This window comes from Aulostomus chinensis, chromosome 2, assembly GCF_037954235.1.
Source record: "Aulostomus chinensis isolate RoL2024-O1b breed Wild chromosome 2, RoL_Achi_v1.0, whole genome shotgun sequence".
NCBI lineage: Eukaryota > Metazoa > Chordata > Actinopteri > Syngnathiformes > Aulostomidae > Aulostomus > Aulostomus chinensis.
Genome location: NC_141321.1, coordinates 26,598,773 through 26,621,209, shown reverse-complemented (window position 1 = coordinate 26,621,209; position 22,437 = coordinate 26,598,773). Strand labels below are relative to the sequence as shown.

Here is a 22,437-nt window from a genome sequence, read left to right as displayed (position 1 = left end):
AAACATACCGAAGATGCTCCACATGACATGACAAGGGATACGACAATGTGATCGCAGTACTCCCATAGAATTTACTAACCTGTGTTTGATCCAGTGTCTAATTAATTCCTTAAGTTCTAGTGTTTATTGCCGGGAAGGGGGAGAGGGTATGTGTGTGAGGAGAGGGGATCTGTCTTTGAAGTGGTGCTCTGCAAATCTCTAGAGGACAACCAAGCCCGAGGCTGGACTCAGGCAGAGGGGAAGGAAGCAACAACCATTTTTCCACAGTGAGGCCCAAACTGGGGCTTGCGATGTCCTTGTTTGCTACACTGAATGACCATTGTTTTTTTGGTTTATTTTTAATAGTATTTCCCATCAGAAAAATAATGCAAGCAGAAACGTGGCTGGAGAACTAAGAGCTAAAAATTAGCTTTGACATAACAACTGAAACAACAACTTTGCAGGCATTGTTTGGCCCTGCGCTGGATATGAGTTCTTAGCAACTCTGAAAAATGAGATTCTGCAATCCTCTGCGGTATCCCCCCTCCCTGTGCCTAGCTAATGAACTATCAGCTATCTATCTTCATTCCACCCAGGGCACACTTTGTCCTTCCCTGCAGACAAAAGCTGCTTCTTGAATGTTCTTGTTTAGAGGAAACCCACTTGGCTATGATGTGAAGTGTTGCATTTTACTGGAAGTCATTATGAAGTGTAAAAAGCATTATTCAGATGTTGTCCAAGACATCACAATCAATATTTTTGAAAGCAAAACAACATTCACAATCAAGATACCTGGCAGCTGGGGCTGTGATGATGATCATCGTGTTCTAATACGAAACATAAAATACCAAACACCGGCTTTCCTCAGTCATAACAAACTGCAGACGGCATGTGTGACCTGAATGTTTGCTAAAATCTTTCTCACAAATATTAACTAGCCTTGAAATAACTTAAGAGCAGTGCAACTCAGTTAATTCTTTAGTTTCTGTTTGAGTCTTTTTCTCATGTTTATGCTGTGTCTGTCCACACTTCCAAATCAAGATTGCATTTATTCCTTGCGGCAAGGAGGTCATGTGATCACAGATGTGTGTCTGTTGCCTGAATATGTAAAAAAAAAAAAAAAAAAAAAAAATCACGGATGGATATTCATCGCATTTAGTGAAAATATGAATAATATTCCAAAGGAAAACTGATAACCCAGCTAGATTTTTTTTTAATTCTGAGAATATCATATGCAATGGTTTACAGGGGTGTCAAACGGATCCAGTAAAGGGCCGTGTGGCTGCTGGTTTTCATTCCAGCCAAGCAAAAGCAACACCTGATTCGACTCAAATCAATCAAGCTGTGTCCACACAGCTCATTTGTTGGATCTGGTATTGCTTTTGCTTGGTTGGAATGAAAACCTGCAGCCACACGGCCCTTTACTGGATCTGTTTGACACCCTCTGTTTACACTGTGCAAAGTTTTTCTTCCTACAGGTAGGATAACATTCTTCAAATGCAGTTGAAGCACAATGCTGAAGTTTGCCCAAGTAAAGTCAAGTCAAGTCAAGTCAGTTTTATTTGTATAGCGCCAAATCACAACAAAAGTTATCTCATGACATTTTATGAGTAGAACAGGTCTAGTACTACACTCCCTCATTGAATTTACGCCCAACAGTTCTCCATGAGCAAGCACATCCTGCAACAGCTGTGACAAAAATCTTCCTTCAACAGACTCAGGAATGTTGAGTTGCATCAATGGGGACAGATGTCTGCATTGTTGGATGGGGAGAAAGAGAGGAGGAGAGAGGGGCAGAGACAAAGATCCATAAACTAGGAACACTGTGAAATGATGAAACATCCTTAAAAAGTTAAATTTTGATTAAAACATTTTCTTTAACATCATTAAAACTTGTGGCTGATCTTAGCAAATGTTGTGCGAACTGGACAATCAAGAGGATAGCGTGGCAGGGGGTATTTCTGGACATGTCTTCCAAGTGGATGTATTCTGAACTTGTTACCCAGAAGACCAATTTTCAATATTAATAACATTTGGATAAAAACCACGTGTCTGAATTAGGGATAGGTATTTAGCTCACTGAGGTGGTGTGGATGTCATTGTAGGTCTGTGATCAGGGATATGCATTTTTGGAAGTTTGGAAGAAATTAACACATTTTGATGATACTGTGGTGTTGTTGTTGTTGTTGTTATTGTTGTGTTGTCGTGACGAGTCAAAACACCTGCTGGTGCGTGTTAAAAAAAATGGGTATGTTAATCTAAATACTGATAGAAGTGCAGTCCCATGAACCTCAGACCTGGAGATATTTGTTCTGATGTGGCAATGGAAAGCAGGTTTTTATTATATTTCCTTCCATATCAATGCAAAACACACAGGTAAGTTATGAAGTTATGAGTTGTGCTTTTACTCACAGAGTCAAGTGTCACTTTTGATTAACGCCTACTCAATACAAGATGTAGACTTTTTTGCTCAAAACATTTGTCGGGTTGGCAAATGGTTAATCGACAGCTGAGGTTGACAGTAATTCACTTGTTTGTTTTAAATGTATGATATAATTTCTGGGCAGGTAATCTGTAGCCCAATGTGAGGAGAAAACTGCATTCAGTAATTCACTTCCATGAGTTTAACCTTCATTTAACATGAAATCATGTCAATAGAATGTGACAGTCTTTTGCAACTTTATAACTTATAAAGCACAGGAGGAGCAATTAAATTCCATGTAAAATCTAAATGTAAGATATGCCTCTATGTTGTGAAGGCAGAACAGTCATCAAGACAAATATCTACAAATGTTAAGATCTGTTGTAGTCCATCACACCAAAACTTAAAAAAAAATGGAAGTTTGGAGGTAAAACAGGAAGCAGACACAAATAAATTTTCATAATATTTCCAGTATAAAATATTAACAAAAAAGGTTCTACAAGAATTGTGTTGATTAAATAACGCATAAATAAGGTCTAAAACAGTGTTGTGGAATCCAAAGTGTAAGAAGTTTGTATGGATCGTACCATGTTAACTCAAACTCTCGACGTCCTAAAACTTTATTATATATCCTGAGAAATAATAGCGTGTGTATTTAAAAAAAAACACAACAACTGCACATTTGATCATGGAAAAAAGACACTAATTAAGCTTTTGGTTGCCCAGTTTGCCCCAATTCCCCCCTGCCTGTCAGTGGTTTGTTCCTGACTCCAGCTGATCGGCCCAGGAATCCCCGGTGGCCCTGTCCGTCATTGGCTTTGACGGCTCTCATGTCTAACCGTCGACTTAAACTGTTTTAATCCTTAGGACTCAGTGGCCGCTCGTGTCGGCAAATCGTTCCTCGTCCAGTGTAATTTGAAAAAGGGTCATCTGGTCGGGGCACTGCATCTGTATTTGTCAAAGCCAGGGGATCTAAACGCAAATAAAAAGGCCCTCACTCCATCCCCGGATTCACCTGCTACGCGAAGAGCCTCACACGGAAGACCGACATGGGGGACACGGGGAGCGAGGGCAGCAAGCCCCCGAGTAACGTTAACGTTATCCCACCGCGCTGCCCCTGTGGGTTCTGGGGGTAAGACCGATAACCGCTCAAATATCTTGGCTTTAGATGCTTTCTCTCTCTCTGGCAGCGGCTAGCTTGGTTGCTAGCCACTAGCGTTAGCAGCTCAAGCAGGGATGAGCTGCTTCCCTTGTTATCTCCCCCTCCCCATTGTTTTGTAGCGTTAGCAGCTAGCTAACCCCAGCTGGCTTCGGTAACCTCCTGAACAGGGAGAAAGCTGTGGGAAAAGCCGTTCGGGTAAAGTGACAGGTGTGCCAACGTCAATAAAACGGTGAAATATAACAGTTAAACACTCGGTTAGCGACATTTCACTGAAGGCGTGATAGTTTATTAACTTAACCTGGGTGGAACTCAAACACTGATAGTGTTAACCAGCTGAAGTTGGCTCTTAAGCGAATGACTCTTCTTAGATTTTGTCATGTAGTTGCAAAAAATAGTAACAATGCTACAGTGGTGTTGTTACTATTTTTTGCATATGTTGGACTGAAACGCTGCCGGAGGACTCAATAAGTTAGTTACCTTTTGTCTGTTCATGTGTTCCTCACTTATCTATTATTGCCACCGGTTAAGGGTATTTACTAGCCCGTATGAGGCACTTCCAGGGATAATTACGATTTCAAGTGTTACTTGTGTATGCAGAGACGTATCTTGTGCATCACGGACTTCATTGAGTTGTCACTTTTTTTGACAGTGTAATTAATTTAACCCTTATTTGCCCTTAAGGTGTCATGTGTGCCTTAAGTTGTAGTTGAGGACACGGTTTTCAGTCAGTGGCCCGCGGGTCATCCCTCAGTGGTCCATGAAAGCGTTGCAGGTGTTCCCTGACCATACATTCCAGAACCCTCTGTAGTTTGACAATGGAAATCATTATTGTTTCATTTTTAAAACCCATGTTGGTGCATTAATTAGTGTAGTATTCATGCAAAATATATAAACTTAGAAGTCAAAGATGACTTTCAAGAGTAAAAAGTACCCCCCTGTGCCTTGCTCGTGTCAGCCTGTTGAGGGCTAGGCCTGTCCTTCTGCACCATCCAAATCTTGGTCCGAACTTGGCAACTTGTAGAGTCAAGGCCGGAGTACATTGAATGAAGTAATCATCCAATTTCAAGCTCATCCCTGTCACACTGGTTTAATGAACTAGACGAGTGCTTTGCTTGTCTCTGCCATAGACCAGTGGAGTCTGGCTATGACAGACTTGTGCTTTGCCAATATTTGAATATGCATGTTTTATGTCTAATGCGCCTTGATATCATCTTTAGGGGGCTTCATGGTCGGCTTTTTATTCTGCAATTTATTAACATTTGATTTAGAATTGACTGGAATTCTTCAATTTGGAGTGAATATAGCTAACATAGTCACGCTCATGTCAATTTTTTTATACATACGGCAAAGAAGAACTGATTTTCTGAATGTGACGTAGTTGATGGAGATGGCAAAATGCCAGAAATATATCATTACTTTATATTATAAGTTGCTGTATTACCAAACTCAGCAATTAAGTGTGTCATCCTAAAGATCAAACATTTGGTTTATAGACATGCGCTTGCTGAATATGTGAAAGAAGTAGATCTCTTTAAAAAAAAACACTAAATCAAAGGAGAGGTGTAGCTGTTAGTTTGTCATTATTCAAATGATATTGCTTTCAACGAGAGGCTCCTAATTAACACTTGTCTGTGCTACATCAGTATAAGTTACAAGGCTGTGTAGCTTTTATGAAATGTTAATAAACCAGATGTCATTCAAGCTATTCAGATCAAGGTTCTTTTAATGTATTTTTCTTTTCAAGTTGGAAATATCTTTAAAAAAATCTTGGCTGTTTATGCCACTGAAGAAGTGATTCTCTTAAATGTGATTCTGCCACATCCTCTTAATTTCAATCTTAACTCTTTTCTAACTGTAATACACTGAATTTATTTTTTTCAACGTCACTGTTGATGTCAGTAGCACTTAATTCAACACAGTTCCCACAAAGCTTGTAACATCATCAAAGCTTTGCTCTTTTGTGTCACTCAGACTGAATCACAGAGGTGGCAGAATCCATCTTCCTGTCTGTTCCAATCAGATACCGTCATTAGAAGCAGCAGTGGTCCAACTATGGGCCTGACTGATTGCGCGCACTCTGTTCAAACTTCCTTCAGCTAAATAAGCATGTAGTTATTTCTTTCCTGCATGTTTTTTTTTTTCTCCTCACCCCTTTTAGTTTCCTTGATTATTCTGTGATTTGATTACCTCTGGTTTGTAAGGTTGACAACAGGAGATGACTTGTTATTTACTCGGCTTCCTCCCTGCCTGTGTCTCATGATGAGATTTTTCCTCCATTCTTACTTCCTGATTCCTCTTGTCTCTTTTATACCCAAGACAACATACCACCAGAGTGACAGACAGAGAGACAGACAGCCCTGCAGCTGACCCTACATTTAGAAATGGGGACAAAGGTGTGCACCAAATGCCCAAAATAAATAGGATGTGACTGATAGCAGTGACCGTCACGCTCAGTGGGCAGACAGTAAGGACGAGGGCTGGAGAGGAAATGAGAGGAGCCCTCTCAGAGAAAAGCCTACAAACATCTGTTGTGATTGAGTTGTTTCACAGCTCGACAATAAGGGTGGCCTGATTGCCTGAGGCAAATAAAATGCCACCTTGGTTTAGTAAAACGAGTGTCTTACTCGCCCGATTGGACAAGTGGTTAAAACGAGGGCAAAACATGTCAGGGGAAAACAACGTTCTTTCATGCGTGTGTCGATTTTGAACACATGTTCTACTACAAGTGAGTGATAAAGCCTAAGGAGTTATCCATTTGCCAGAATTAATGGGTGGTAGGGGGCACACAGATGGAAACCTCAAAGGGTATTATCTCACTTATACTCTGGTCAGTTGCTAAAGGAAAAACCCCCAATAATTTACATTTTCATGCGATTGTCATTTCATCACTCTATGGTAATACCAGGGTTTTTTGTGACTAACACCTGGAAAATTCATCACTGTACGACAGGGATCGTATCCAATGACAGCAATGTTCACTTCTCTGGTAAATAGGGTAGACCATAGCTACAGCCTGGCAATGGTAGAGAGGTCTTACCCACTGAGTTACTCACCAGAAAGCTAAAATTATGCTAGCAAGAGTCAAAATTAATGCCTTTGTGTATGTTTAACAAAGAGTTAATATAAATAGACAGTATGACATCAAATGTCATACCAGACGTGTCAAGTGTCCCCAAATAAAGATTTTAGAGAACAAATGATAGTTCGTCTGTACTGTGTTGCAGCCTGAAGTGGAGAGTTGATGAGTCAATGGGACATGAGACTGTCACGTATGATGTAAGACCACACTTGTCTCCCAGTTTCAGTGAACTTGTAGCTCGTCGTTACTGTTGCCTTTCAGTTAATGGGTACTGCTCAGGTTAAGATGTTCAGAACAGACAATTTGACTGGAACTGTTCAGTACAGCAGTTGTACACATATCAAAAGTCAGCGGATTTCCAGCAGCCATTCAGATTAGAATATGCACCCAGCCCATGGTAGAAAAGAGTTGAGAATACTCATTAATGTGTTTATTTTCTCCTTCATCCCCCACCGTGGAATGCTGCTCAATCCACCACTGTGATTGTGCTGCTCTAGACATGTTTCTCTTGTAAACTACTTTTTTGCACTTATCCTCTGAGGCCAGAAATGTCCATTTCAATCACATTTACAGACATCAAAGTTTCCAGTTTTACTCCTCTCTACTGTAACTTTGAATTTTTAAATACATTTTTCATAGCCTGATTTTTGCCTCCACTAACTTTAGCTGGCAACAAAGGCAAGTTAATGAGCTTTGTAATTTTGTCTGTTTGCACCTCTGCAAGATTCCCCAATGAGTAAATCAGTCTCAGCCTGGGACTCAGGGTCATGGTTAGAAACATAGGTTATTACTCATACCATGTGGAGCTCCATCAGCAAATATTACGTGTTATTTTTGAACCCTACACCACAATTTTGAATCCTGTAATCAACATGAGACTGTTTAATGATTTTTTTCCCCTGTCTTTGCTCTTTTTTTCAGGTCGAGCAAAACAATGAATTTGTGTTCAAAATGTTTTGCAGGTAAGTTCTAAGTTCTGCAGTCGTGTATATAATATAGACAGTTGACAGTTGAACTCAGACTGATGACAGTGCTGTGGCTGGAAAGGCCTTGAGGTGACTGAGTGAGAGGAAGAGAAAAGAGAAAGAAACTAACAAGTAAAATTTGTGAAGTTTTACCATAAACCCAACTGTACTGTACTTTTGGTGTAAAGACTAGGGGTGGGCAAAATAGCCAATCTTCAATAAATCACAATATTTCCTCTTGCAATGTAGTGTATGTCTTGTAATACACTGGCACCAATTATTGATGTATTTTTGTTAAAACAACTGGTGTTCTAAGTGATTCCCCACGTGCTAAGTGTTTGTGTGTCTGTGGACTGTGCTGTACGTTGTTTCATCTCCTTTGTCAAATTCTGTGAAACTGCCTTGACAGTGCAGTCTATAAATGCATTAGTCTTGCTTATGGCTTTTGATTCAGTCATACAGAAGTCATGATGTCTCATAGATGACTTGAAAAATTTAGATAAATTGACTTTCACTGAAATATTTATCACGATTACCATAATTATTGTGTTGTGATACTCAAAAGATTCCCCTTCTTGGAGCCAATTGGAACAAATTGTGAAGATTTCTGATGGTTTTGTATAACTGATAAAATCTCTCATGTGCCACTTAAATGAGCTCTTGTGCAGCAGCATGAGTATATTTCAGTGTCCGGTATGATGGTACTATTGGCTAACACTTGCTGGAAAGCACATTGTGTTGCTGAAAAGGCACGACAGAGGAGTCATCATGGTTTTAGTTGTGGTATAACTTGCTATTAAATTAAATTTGTAAAAATGCAACATAGCTTATGCAAAGAGTTTTTGTGGTGGCAAAAAATGCACAATTAATTAACATTTTTATGATAGAATCTTGTGGCGCCTGTGACCCATCCTCATTTCAGCTGTAAAATATTCTTTGCCATTTGATCAAGTTTTGGGGTGGCACAGCGCAAGCTAGTGTGTCGTGTGTATTAGCCCAAGGCTAGCATTCAAACACATGTGCTCAGACCTTCTAAAATGTTTCTCCATTTGACTTTTTTTTTCAAAGACATACAGAAGAAACAGCCAGATGATGATTGTGCCTCAAAAGCCTCTTCAAGCTCCAGCAGCAGCCAAGCAGACATCTTCTGTAATGAAACAAACAGCAGCATTAGTCAGTCCCTCCTATCGATGTCCAATACATCTGAAGACTCTTTGCCAGGAGAGATGGGAGTGACCTCTCTACCTCCTCAGGATGGTAAGACAGCAATATGATGGAAGAAATACAGTATATAGAAAACTGGACATACTCCGGATTTGGGTCCTGAGTAGGTATGTGCGCTCAAGTTGCTTTTTCATTACAGGGTTAAGAGGTGTCTGACAGGATGCATCTGCGTGTTAGTCTCAGCTAATGGAACTCTAAAAAGAAAAGTCGACATAAAGATCTCAACTCTTGAGTGTAATAGACTGGAATAGCCGTCCCTTTAACACAGAAGTTGAGTCAGGACTGTGACCAAGTCCTGCTCCCCTTCCTTTTTCTGTGCACTTTTATACAGAAGGTGAAGCGTTAACCGTCGTCCAATATTAACAACTTGACGAGACTGTAAATATTCTATTATTAATGGAACTGAATGAATGTTGGAGAGTGGAGCTCTCGCACTCTGAAAGTCAAGAAATGTTTAATGTGTGGACCTTTTTTTTTTTTTTTTAAAGCAAAAAAAAAAATTACCTGATTGTTTTTATTTTTTGCGCTTGTCTTACAACTAAAATAACATCTAGCTGAAAATTCCATCGTTTTGGTATCACAGCTTGTAGTTCAGGGTATCTGAAAAGAATAGAAAACTACTACTACTCGCTTTGGCCAGTTGAATCAGCAGCTGCAGTTCCCCTGTCCTGGTTATATTTGTCCTCATGGCACAGATAGGGGGACTGATGGGAAAGGGTATCTGTTCAAAAGTAGAGGTTTTAAGAGGACACCTGCGATTGCCAGGGCATCCGTCTCTGCTTTACTATGACAAGGTTATCTGTTGAGACTGATCCAGGACAGGGCCATAAAAAGGCTGTAAAACATTTCTGTTGCATAAAAGCAGGCAATATTAAATACACACATTCACGATTATTGCCAATTCTTTGTATACAAAGCATTTAATACAACTATTGGCTCCAGACCAACTTTTTACATTGGAAACTTTTGCTGATGTAAAAATGATAATTACAGATTCTAAAGTTATACAGATGCTTCATGATTCATATCACATGATTCATGAGTGAAATTGAATGTCTCATCTCAGTGTGGCCAATCGGAATTTTTCCTGGTCTCCCCTTGCAAAAGATGCGTGTTATAGTGATGTAACTCTCCCTTGTGGCGATATCTCCATCAAGCCCAGAATGACGTTGAATCTGTGATGTTATATCCCTAATATTCCGATCACCCTAACGACCTGGACACATGCTGCATCTTTGCTGTCGTAAGACTTACAGTGAGGCCATCTTTTTAGTCAGGATGGAAATGCTGCAGGGAAATGGGCTACTCTGCTTTCCAAGACCACGTCAGTATGACACAGGATGCACTTGCTGGACACAGTGTCCTTTTGAAATGATTCAATGACAACCATCAACATTGCTACATTAAATGTACTGTTCCCAGCCATGTTTTGTCTGTAGTTTTTACAATAAATGAATGATGTTGGCTGTTTTTTTTTTCCATGTCTTAGCCACAGAAAGTGACCAAGACTTTCTTGGCAAAAGGCATATGTTTTGGACCTCTTTGATGTGGTTGGCTTTGGCTCTGAGTCAGATGGCATCTTAGCAGGGAAAGAGGGAACAGGTGATGGAGTGATTACCTCACCACCACTGGTTTGGGTCAGGGACAGGGATAACAGGTGGTACATCATTTTTTGTATAAATTCGAAAATTCAGTGAATCTACCTGAAAACCTAATGAAATGTTGCAAGGTTGATGCGACATATACTAGGACTAAATTGTATTTGAAGCTAAAACTTAAAAACAAATTCCAAATGTTGTCAGCCATCTCCTGGCTGGCCTCAGTCTGCATGCATGCACGCTGCAGTCTGTCCTCAGTCACTGTCATTTTTGGGGAAAGAAGCAGAACAGACGGAGCACAATAAAAGACATTTATTCGGATCACAGTCCCTCCAGCCTCCTACCATGCAGAAAACCATATTGGAGTATTCAATCAATAGTTAGTGGCCTGATCAACAGCTACTGTCCTCAGGCTGTTATGATTATAAAGTCACTATTCAGGCTAGGTTAGCACGACACATGTGCGCAATGTGTTTGTTGTTCAATTGATGGGGAAGGTTAAGTGTTGTGACTCAACTTGTGGGAAGCAGGAGCTGTCTTTTTTTCAGCTCCACGCTAATAAACCCTTGGGAACTGAAGAAGAATAGTCAGAACATTGCAACCTTGGTCATGATTTCAGATAAAGCTTATTTTAAATGATTTTTGATTCAAGATGTGATGATATATATATACACGATTATAATGCTGCTAATGTCTTATAAATGCTAAGGTAAGTGTATGTGGCTTAGAACCTTTCTGTATTTCCATGTTTTTTTGTTCTTGACTGATTAACCTTTACAGTGTGGTAAACAACTTGACAACTTGACCTTACTGTATGCCCTCCTCTCGTCTTTCTACTTTTTCTTTGTCTCTGTTCACTGTATCTCTATTTCAGAAACAACCAGTGCAGACACAGTCTTCAGTTCAATCTCCACTCCAACAAAACGCTCCTTCGAGTCAGGTACATCTCATCCAAACAACAATATCCATCCTTACATGTACTCTTGTGTTTTTTCTCTTGGAAGTATTTGTGGCTGAGGAACTAGTAGCATTGACCACAATGAATTTCTCCAAAATGGCCAATTAATTAATGTTTTTTTCTTGGGGGAACTGTGGAGGGAAGGCCAGTGGTGGAGCAATACAACCTTTTTGTTGTAGGCTGTAACTGCAAAGCCAAGGAAGATCTTATTTTTGACTAGGAATATGAACATGTGTACTTCTGAACTACTCGAGACAGAATTCTAAACTAGTAAGGTCACGATGAGTAAATTTATGAGAATGTGGTGTTATCAGAAAAGCAAAGTGATCGTCGCTGTCAGGCTCTGATTTGACATGACACCCGTGTACACATCCAGATAATTGCACCTTTCCAACATGATGCCCTCTCACAAGCCACACTTGTCACCCGCCCAGGACTGTGCTTTTAAACCTGAAACACCACGACTGCACCTAATTTTCGTCTACTCAACAGGCCATAAAAAAACATGGCACCATTTTGCTAACAATGCATGCTAACTAGCTGCTGGCCACATTTTGGCACATTGGGTGAGCTGGATTCAAGGTTACAGAGTGATCGCAGCTCTAAAATCCAACATTGACCAGAGCAGTAACACAGATAAGAGATGCGTTGAATGTTATCTTCCGCAAACTTCGCGCGGGCAGCAGCCTTAGTGTCTGACTTAATTTGGACTGAGTTGAATGTGGTGGATGTCTAAAGTCTCTTGCTGTGTAAATTTCCCTTTGCTTTATACCCTTAGGTGTCCTCTAAAAGATACGCTGTATATATGTGAGTTCAGTCTGCTGCACTCTCACACATGACTTAACACAACTGTAGATGAGGCGAAGCTCTGACGTGGTATGTGAACATGCTGATCCCTTGTCTACTGCAGTGGGATCATGTGAGCACCATACCGTAACGCACAGGCGCACACAGCATCAGTTAAGCATTTAGGTGTGGCAAAGAAAACTATTTTGTGCAGTTTCTTTTAATGTGGCTCTTTTTAAGTTCACCCAATTTAATGCATATCCAAATTAAAGTTTTATTGCATCAGTTTAAATCAGATTTTTTTCTTTTTTTTTCTCCCGAAAACTTGCAAGTTGTTGACTCTTATAAAATATGATCCTTTCAGTGCAAATTGGCCACAGAGACTTACCAGGATAACTAAAGGCAGGCAAGGAGACCCAAGACAGACGCATACTCACAAGTAAAGACATGCTCACACACTTATAGGGATCAATGATGCAGACTAGGGGAATCTGGCTGCTCAGCTTGGCCTAGTTCTCAGAGATTTATTGAGCGCTTATCTGCATCCGAGTGGGCCAGGGAAAAAGTCTGCAGGATTGATGAGAAAAGCTGAGTTGAAATTCCAGCTGACCAGTGTAACTCACTACAGGTACGTGGTCCTCCTGTGTGCTGTGTTGAATGTAATTTAATCCAGGAGAACCATTTGTTGTATTCCCTGCTAGAATGATGAGCATCTCTTAAACTGATGGTTTGTTAGAAATTTTATTCCTAATGCACAGTTTCAAGAACACTGTAAAAGGTTAATAAGACAACAAAAAAAGACAGGTTGTCACAATACTGCACATTTCCATATTCAACGGAGACGAATACACACTTTATGTAAAAAATGAAAATATAACATTTGAATAAGCTCATACTAAAATGACGGTGACAAGTATGACAGTGTTCAACATTTCAAAATTTAGTTGTCTGCTGTCCATTTGCTTGATACATTAAAACATGAGACCAGTCCAGGCTCTTATCTATGGGCAAATGGCAGGAAATACATACCAATAATTTATAAGGCCCCCTGTACTTCATTTCTACCATTTATCTCCAAAATACCTTTTTATAGAATACAAACTTGTGTTTTTTCACTTTTATTCAAGTTTTATCTCATCAGTTCTCTCAAAGTTGTGACCTTCAATTAAAGGTTTTATGTAGCCTGTTACTGGTGGTCTTATGGTTTCTTTTGAAAAGGAAAAGCTGCAGTCCTCGACGAACTGAGATTAATTATTTTTGGGTCATTATGTGGATAGGAGAGTAATAAAAGGTGGAAAGGGGTCGGCTCTAAGTATATTGGTAGATTAATTATTTAAAACCATTTCTTGAGGGTTGATTAACCTTCACAAACTTTTGTTGCTGTCCACAATTGTAAATTGACTTCATTGCTGTCTTACTCTTTATTTGGGATAGCTTATTATTGCTAATGATATTTGTTTAATATAACAGGAAAGGTTGTTTTGCATGTTAAGACCATGGGTCTAAATGCTGATAATGAGGACTTTTGATAGATTTAATGCACATCTACAACCTCATGATGTCAATTTTCAACTAAAGCAGACAATCTACTTAAAAATAACTTTTAAATCTTATAACTCTCATTATTTCTGGAACATGACTTGATTCTGCTCAACATTCATGTATAGAAAGTTATAAAGTAGATGCAACACTCCTATACTATGTTAGAGCACTCTGGCTAGTCAGTGTTGAGCTTTACACCTGTAATTCTGTCACCTCTGAATGTGTGCATTATAATAAAAACACAATACAAGAGAACATTTAGAAATCAGAGGAGAGGCCTCAGTGTGTTAATGTCGGGATCTTAGTCAGTAGTGAAAGCTTAAAAATAAAGTTGGTCTACATGAAGCATTTCCAGAAGATTTTTCAAGAGACAGTGCGTTCACAGCAGAAAAGTACATCTTGTTGGTTTGTTTGTGTGTTAGCAGTGTTACCAGCATGCTATAAACACCTCTTCAGTTTAGCTGAAAATTGACATTCTGCACTTAACTCTCAAGTTTTTCCCTTTTGTAGATTAAGCAGCAAAGCACATTTATTCAACATTATTTTAATGGCGAGTCATTAATATATGGCATGTTTGTACTAGACGGTCTGGCAGCCATCCAATCTTTACTTTGGGGCTTAATGTTAGAGATATTTCTAGGACTTGACTTTTTGCTGTTGGATCATGTATGCATTGTGTTTGACACTGTGATTCAGATAAACACACTCATTCCTCTCTTTGAAATGTCACGGACAGGATTGCATATTATTCAGATATTGATGACCTCACAACTGCATCACGCAAGCTGTGTCAGTCCACTGTGGACAGAGTTGCTGCTCTAAAATAAAACTACGACTAATTCTATTAGAAGTTCAGTGTCATTAAAATATTATGTTGAAGTTACAATATGAAGAGAGCACAAAGTCAATACTTTCCACGTTTGGTGTCTGCTGATCCGCAGACATGAACTAATCACCAATTATTTTATTTGAATGGCTTTGCTCCGATATCACTTTCAGACCTTCTTAACACTGCGTCACAAATGGGCATGTCATTGTACCCACTTAACTCTCTGCTCACTAAACTGTGAACAAGATCATGAACACCATGGCCCCTCGCTGCTCACTATTCGAAGCAGCTCCTTCTTGTCTGAATGTGTGCCTGACCTGTTTAAGATGGCAGCTGCCTCTGATGGGACCCACACTGGATGCTGCTGACAGACAAAACTTTCCATCCATTTCCAAGTGTATATTAGAAAGTAGTTTTGACATGTCTTCTAGAGCTACTAAGTAATAGCAATATTTGGAAGGGTTTTTATGTTATACTGAATGGAGACAGCTCTCCTTGGGACAAATGACTTATTACTAGGTGCAGACTCGGGACACTACTCCGTCCTTGTGCTGCTGGACCATGCAGAGGCTTTGATCTTTGGCCCAGAATGTAACAAAAGTAGTGATTATGGTCCTCTTTTACTCCACTACACTACCAGTGTTAAGTTCATGCTAATAAACCCTTGGGAACTTAAGAAAGCCACTTATCCTGAGCAGCATACCAATGACATCTATAAATTGAGACTTTTGCTCCATTTTGGTGATGCAGAAAAGTCATACCCCTTATTTTTCTGTGTATGTTCTTCTGTCTCCAGCCTCAGAGTCAGAAAGTGACGTTTCTCCCGAGAAGCGAGCGAGAGTGGGTGATCTGCCAGAGAATGAGGAGTCGTCATCATCATCTTTGTCCGCATCATCATCATCATCATCCTTGTCTCGCAGTGGTTCTAAACAGCGGAGCCGCAAACGATGCCATCGCTGCCAAACCAAACTGGAGCTGGTACAGCAAGAGCTGGGTTCCTGTCGCTGTGGTACGATGATACAACAATATACACACAAACATATGTGAGAATGCACACTGTAACACACACGAGTTGGACCGACTTGAGTTCTTACGTGTGTACACAGCAGGACTCCCATTCACACATGAGAGCATACCAATGCAGTCGTGATGGTTATTATTGAAGAATCCATGTGAGGTGCCTTGTATTTTCCCCTTCACCAATATGGCTCCAGCAGCAAATCTCAACTGAATGTTGAAGCCTTGAAATAATCATGTCAGTCTATCAGTAGATGTTTAGACAGCTGAAAACAAACAGAACATAAACAACAGTGATAGTGGTATGAGGTCTTTCTACCTTATAGCAAAGGTAGAGGGAAGTCAGGTCACACTGGTTTGGAACAAAATCAGGCTCACTGACTGTGAGCATGGAGAGCCAGGCTTGTAAGCACAGCGCCCAGAATGCATATTCATCTGTGCTGATGCCCCTATGTCACATGTTTAATTGGTCCTGAAAGTGCTTTATAGTATTTCCTCTTGTTCACAGTCCCATTTACACACTGATGTGAGCTGCTGGCCTGCTCCCCACTGGGAGCAACTCAGGGTTCACTGTCTTGCTCAAGGAGACTTTGACTCATGGGCAGGAAGAAGTGGGGATCAAAGTTCTGTTGACAAGCAAAGTGCCAACCCAGAACCTGAAGTCTGTTTCCCACTGTCTAAAAAAACCTGCTAGCGTCTGGCTTTTGTCTGCAAAGAGAACAGGTTTAATCATCATTCACTCCTGGGTCAAATGACCCTGCAGGTGACACGGATATGCATCGGCTCGCTCTGATCAGCACTGATGTGAACACAGTAATTTGCAGCTGGCTTCCACTGTCCACTGCCTCCAATCTAAGACGAGTGATCGGAGGGCTGTTTTCAACAATATACTGTACGTGGAGGGTATACAATTAGTTTGTCACTGCCGCTGGTAACATCCACAACCCCTTTTTTTTTTTTAAAAACCCCACAGATGTACACAGACGTCTACACGTGAACGACCCTCGTTACTTTCTGGGACGTAGATGCCACACTTCTGGTCAGAAGATTTAAAACACCCAATTTCTCCAGTTTTAATTGAACTTTAATCAGAATAATCCAATAGCATTATATGATTTAAAGGCAAAGAAAGTGCTTAACTACCACAGAGAACATAAAAGCCAGAAGTAATTGTTATAAAGGGTAAATGTAGTTGATGATGCTAATAGGTCCTACAGGTGTCCAAACCTCTGTTCATGACTCACAAGCTGTCTGTCTGTGTAAAAGCAGTCCTGTGTTACTATGCCCTTTGAAACATTAATTGGACAATATTTCACCACAGAAAGTCATATATTTCATCATGCTGGCTAGGAAACGACCATTAACAAAGGAAGATGGACAGATTATTATAAGCCTTCAAAGGGTCTGTCTTTTCTTCGGTAAAACTTCATAAAAGCCTCACATCAGTGAAGGGAGTTTCCTCCACCGCGACTTTCTCTTGAAAACTGCAGGAGAAGGTCTGGCAGACCCAAAGTTACAATAAAATCAAAAGACAAGTTTCTGCGAGTCAACAGCTGACAGGAGTCTCTCCGGACAGCAGCTTTGAGCAGCTTAACAGTGTCCTGGTCAGCAATTGTGGACTTGAAACTGCAGGTTTAATAGGAGTGGCAGTAATAAGTACTTTGATAAAATAGCTTACTTAAAGAAAGCAGCTTGTTAAGAAATACAAAAGGCACAGCAACATTAAACAATGAAAAATGTCAATAAACTGGAAAACATAGGGTGTGTTGAAATGATCCAGTAGTACATCCTGCGTGTGTGTTTGTGTGTTGACTGAAATATCGATGACTAAACTGCATTTTCTAGCCTTGAGGGACCATTACAGAAAGCCTGAATGTTTCACTTTGAACATAAAATATAAGACAATTACCAGGAACACTAATGCAGTTTAAACCAATACTTGGCTCGCTAATCAACTTGTTTGCATACAAATTAAAGTACTTAAAAAGTCACAGCTCTTCATGGCTTAGAGACCATCTGCTTAAAACCAAGCAGTAATTTCTAAATTGGAAATTGACTTTTTTTTCCACCAGGCGCTATTTAATGCACAGGGCATCCATCCTTAATAGTCTGCTGCTTACTATAAAAATATACTTTTCACAGACTGAAGGGGAAATAGGGCCAATTAGAGTGATTTCTGACTATTGTGGTAATTGTAGATTACCCTGCTAATGGTTCTGTGAGCTAAGAAGTTCTGATAATGAGTGGGAACGCATTAATGCTTTTTAGATGGTAAATGGAGAAGACAGATAAGCTCAAGTTAAGTATCTGATCCAGTATTGTGGTGTGACACTCAAGTATATGTTTGCTGTTATGCAGTAGTTCTCATATGCGTCTTTTCTTTGTGTTGGTGCGACACAGATCAAGGTGACGCTGATAAGATAGATAAATCCTACAGGTTCTCCACTAATGTGACAGTTCCACAGAAGAAGGTCTGTGTCTCTGCCTGGTACTTCAACTTGTCTGTCACTGAAGAACTAATTATCAAGTTTTGTTATTGTTTGGCAGATTCTTCTCATCCCATAACCAGTACAGCCAGACATTTGGAACCAGAAATGAACAGGGTTTGGCTGGCGTGGTCTGAGCCTGTCGTAGCTTTGGGCCTGCTGAACTCGCTTGGACATAAATGCAGGCTGTGTAATTTGAATTGACTGGTGTCTGAGTAAATATGAATTCTGTCCTTGTATTCATCATGATTGACTCAAGTTGAGTTTGCTAGCGAGTTGTGGCTGCAGCAGAGATTATGTAAACCTTTTAAATAATTAGTTGGTAATGTCCTTGCAATAATAATTGCTCATTTATAAAGGATTTCAAAGTATGAAAGTAATTTTTCAGCTTGACTTCACACATAAACTTTTTCCTTCCCCCCCCCCCCCCGACGGCTTCCTTGATAAATATAGTTTTTACCAATTTAATTCTCCTTTTCCTTGTTTTAAAACTGAACCAAATTCACTGTTACATGTTAAATGTCAACATTGAACCGGGGGAGAATGCAACTAAATCTCTTTAATGAAAATGATGCAGTAAAAGACAATATATCTTTCTATTAGCTGTAGGTCCAATCAATTTTTGGATGATCAGCTGCTTTCTGAATCACCACTGAAGGGCATCTTAACTCGTCTTGATCAAATCATTCAGGGTGCTTTGTAGTCATATTTGAGGAATATGCGTAATCTCCTGCACTGCTCCCAACAAAATTTATACTGTCTCCATACATTGATGTGTTCTGTTACAATAACCAGTTGAGCGTACAGTAATTCAGATTTCAGCTGTCCACTGGTTTGAGGACGTTTTTAGCAGCCAATCCCTTTTGAAAGTCTCCAGTGTTCCACAGCAACTCCCTCCTTCTCCTCATTTATGTGCTCTGCAATTGCAAAGTTTTAATTGCATATCAAACTGCTGTCAAACTGAGCTTTTAATCGCCACTCATTGAATGCCAGCAGTGTTATTATGTGTATTAATGAATGAATTTAAGATGATGAGAGCTAACTTGCTTCTGTGAGCATGGCGAGCCTCACACAGTGGCAGGGCCTTTTGTCGAGAGCGCTGTCGTAGAGACAGTGAGAGAGATGAGGCTCGGCTGCCTCGTGTTGAAGAGGAAGCCATCAACTAGAATGACTGGCAACATGACCTTGGTTAATCATGCATGATCTGTGTGTGGTTAATGAGAGGTAACACTTCTAAAATTGATGTTAACTTGGTAATACAAGTACATGCTCTGGTATTTAAAGGGATGTTAGCACATGCACTCATCCTGCTTTGAGGATAAAGATTTGTTTTAGGAGATATCGCTCCTCCTTTTTTAACTTTCCGCCAGTCACCGGCGTCGGTTGCGTTATTGGTTTCTTTGTTGTTGTTTTTCTACCAGGAGAGCTCAAAAAAAGAATGGATGGATTTTGATGAATTCTTCATCGTTTTACTTGTGAAACGGTTGAAAGAGCAATGTTTTGGCTTCCGTAAGTCATTTTGATCGTATTCTGGACGACCAATGTGGTTGGGAAGAAAATTAATGGCGAGATTTGAATGATATTATGTTCTTGCAACATAGCCTTCTTGGTATGTCCTCTTGCTTAAAACAAAAATATATGTCTGATAATAATTTCTTGTAATTTATTTTTGCTTTCTATGTGTATATTGTATCCACACATATTTATCTATGACTCTTGATGTAATAACACTGTTAAGACCTACTACACTTGTCAGTATTATTTGTGTAACTCATGAAGTAACCATTGTCCCTCTCTTGCACCCATAACCCTGACCCACCCTCTGCCGTAGGTTACGTCTTTTGTATGCTCCATCGGCTCCCGGAGCAACACGATTGTCTATTTGATCATCTGGGCCGTGGTCGTCAGGAAGCTGTCCTCAAGATGGTCAAGCTTGACCGCAAGGTGGGCCGCTCCTGCCAGCGCATTGGGGAGGAGTGCTCCTGAGCGGCTGTTCCCACAAAGAATCTCTAGACAGGGTCTTAGCACTTACAGGGATTTTGATTTTTTTTTTTCTTCTCACTTTTTTTTTTTTTTGGTTCTTCTGGATTTTTGCAGGGTTTTTGGATACAAACCTTCAATCATTTATTTAAATTTATGCTCGCTCTCTTTGAATCCCACTTAAACCCACTCCCCAGTTGTTTTCTGCTTCTGTTGGCTTGATCAGATCCCTGCTGCTAAGACATGTTTGGAAAAACCCAAAAACAAGGGAGCAAGAAAGAGGAAAGGAAATTCATACTTTCTTCACTTTTTTTGCAAGGTCCTGACTTCAAAAGTGTGAGTGGACTAACAATAAATTAAAGAATTAAGAGAATAAATACGCTTTATACACAAGTTTGTCCAGGATGCCAGTTTAAGACTATGTTCTGTACCTCAAAAACAAAAAAAGAAAGAAGAGAAGGATGAGGAAGGGATGGTCACCCTTGTGTACACTTTTTCTTTGGCACTGTTTATAGACTCTACTCTTTACCTCAAAATCAGACCGAGCTGCTTTCGACACTGCGCCAAGCATGAACTATGTGAAGCAAAGTCATTGTCTTAGCCCCTGGCCGTCCACCACCTCTAATCCCTAATCTGAAGAAACACCTGATAATCATCCACCTCAGGATATCAAAACCAGATCTTCTGATCTATTCCTCCCTCCAACCTCCAGCCTTCCACCCCCGGCCATGATAAGGTGTTTTTTTTATTTACTGAGGACACCTAAGTGGACAATGAAACTGGGGTAATAGTCTAGTCCAAGTTCAGAATTTGCAGTGTGAGCCGGACTCGAACTCATTTTTTTGTGCTGGTGAGCTTCTTGGATTGCGCACGGATCTCTCTTCAACTTTGGTGTTTGATTGATCGAGACATAATCTCTCCGTCACCCTGTTGTTGTTGTTGTTTTTTTTTAAGTCAGTCTCCTGATTTTCTCCAGCTAACCCCCCCCCCCCCCCCGACATGGAGACTTTTCCTCCTCACGTACACAGTGTCTTTTCAACATAATGTGGATCTTGTTTGTTTGATGCCTACCGGTGTAAGGATGACAAAAAAAGGCATGGCAGATGGTAGAATACGATTCGTGACATGACCTGAAATGTCTGTATTGTACACATCCACGCATTACAGTACTTTTTGTAAATACACTTTGGCTCCTTTATGTTGTGGATGTGTTCAGCTGTTCTGACGTAGGACATATTTGTTCACTCAGAGTCTGGACTAAAGCTGAGATGATAAAGTGCGACTCAGGTCCCTTCTTGGGATGGTGGTGGTTGTAACAGTTCAGGTCTCTCATTATGTCTTAGACAGTAATTTTAGTTATCCGCATTTGTAAGGATCATTCTCAGCCCCAGCTGAGAAAAGAGACTTTGCATTCTTGGGTTTTCATTCCTCTTTCAAGTACTTAAATGGTCCTTCACCATCCCGTATTTTGATTTTCAGCCATGATGACCGTGCACCCTCATCAAGCATTTCACTTTGCTTTTCTCATCCTCTCTCCTCATTGATTGCTCTATTTGTTTTTCCCCTTATTTCACCCTCTCTATCTCACTTTCTCCCTTTTTTGTGTGCTTGTAGATGAGGGAAGAGATTGGTGAATGTTAAAATCTGCAAATAATTACTTTCCTTTTGTTTTCCTGGTGGACTACAGAAGAATTGAACAGAAAATGCATAATAAATAAGTATTCTGTATCTTAAAGACAACCTTATTTAACCCCCTTTTGCCTTTCAGATTTAATTACACTGTAGTGTAGCGCTGCGTTTTTCTGTTGTAATATGATATAAAAAATGGGAAGATGAACATGGAAAATACTATATTTTTGTTTCCATTAAACTTTCCTTTCTCCCTGCTTTTTCTTTTACTGAGAAAGAATAAACTGGATTAGACAAATTGTAACATCTCTGGTGGATTTATTTATGAATTGACTATAATCCTGTTAACCGAATATTCCGCCCTCTCTCTGTTTTTTTGTTTGTTTGTTTTTTTTGTCCACTCAGGTTGAATTTTTGCAGAGGCCTTCTGCTCAAGTATATTTGGGATATTTATGGAGTGTGTTTTTAAAAGCGTGGTTCTGTGAACGTTCATAAGAAAACAGTCTTCTGGAAACATGTTTCTGGCTCATTTCCATCTCAGAGTTTCTCGATGACGTTAGCATCTGTTAACCGCTCACAGAGGGTAGCTTTATAACCACTCTCATTTACTTAACAAATATGTTTGTGTGTGTGTGTGTGTTTGTGTGTGTGTGAGTGAGTGAGTGAGAGAGGGAGCTTGTGTGTTTGCTAATGGAGAATTTTTAACTAAAGAGTCTTCTGACACCAGCGATGAGTCTTGTGGGGAAGCTGCGCTAATTAATGTCATGAATAAGACAACATA

At 40.0% G+C, this 22,437-nt stretch overlaps 1 protein-coding gene across 1 annotated transcript; it reads left to right on the top strand.

The window, feature by feature from the left end:
• The first annotated feature begins 3,180 nt into the window (after positions 1-3,180).
• On the top strand, positions 3,181-21,970 carry LOC147269606 (AN1-type zinc finger protein 3-like). Its single transcript, XM_086187779.1, has 6 exons — positions 3,181-3,533; positions 7,564-7,604; positions 8,676-8,864; positions 11,304-11,369; positions 15,341-15,553; positions 19,879-21,970. Exons 1-6 carry the CDS (start codon positions 3,451-3,453, stop codon positions 20,031-20,033), a joined length of 747 nt encoding a protein of 248 aa, XP_086043905.1. The 5' UTR covers positions 3,181-3,450; the 3' UTR covers positions 20,034-21,970.
• The last annotated feature ends 467 nt before the right edge of the window (positions 21,971-22,437 follow it).

Excerpts from the sequence above, each read along its gene's own strand:
- LOC147269606 (XM_086187779.1), top strand. The coding sequence starts at position 3,451 with ATGGGGGACACGGGGAGCGAGGGCAGCAAGCCCCCGAGTAACGTTAAC. Across the intron at positions 3,534-7,563 it reads TGCCCCTGTGGGTTCTGGGG|GTCGAGCAAAACAATGAATT; the intron begins GTAAGACCGATA and ends TCTTTTTTTCAG. Across the intron at positions 11,370-15,340 it reads AAAACGCTCCTTCGAGTCAG|CCTCAGAGTCAGAAAGTGAC; the intron begins GTACATCTCATC and ends TTCTGTCTCCAG.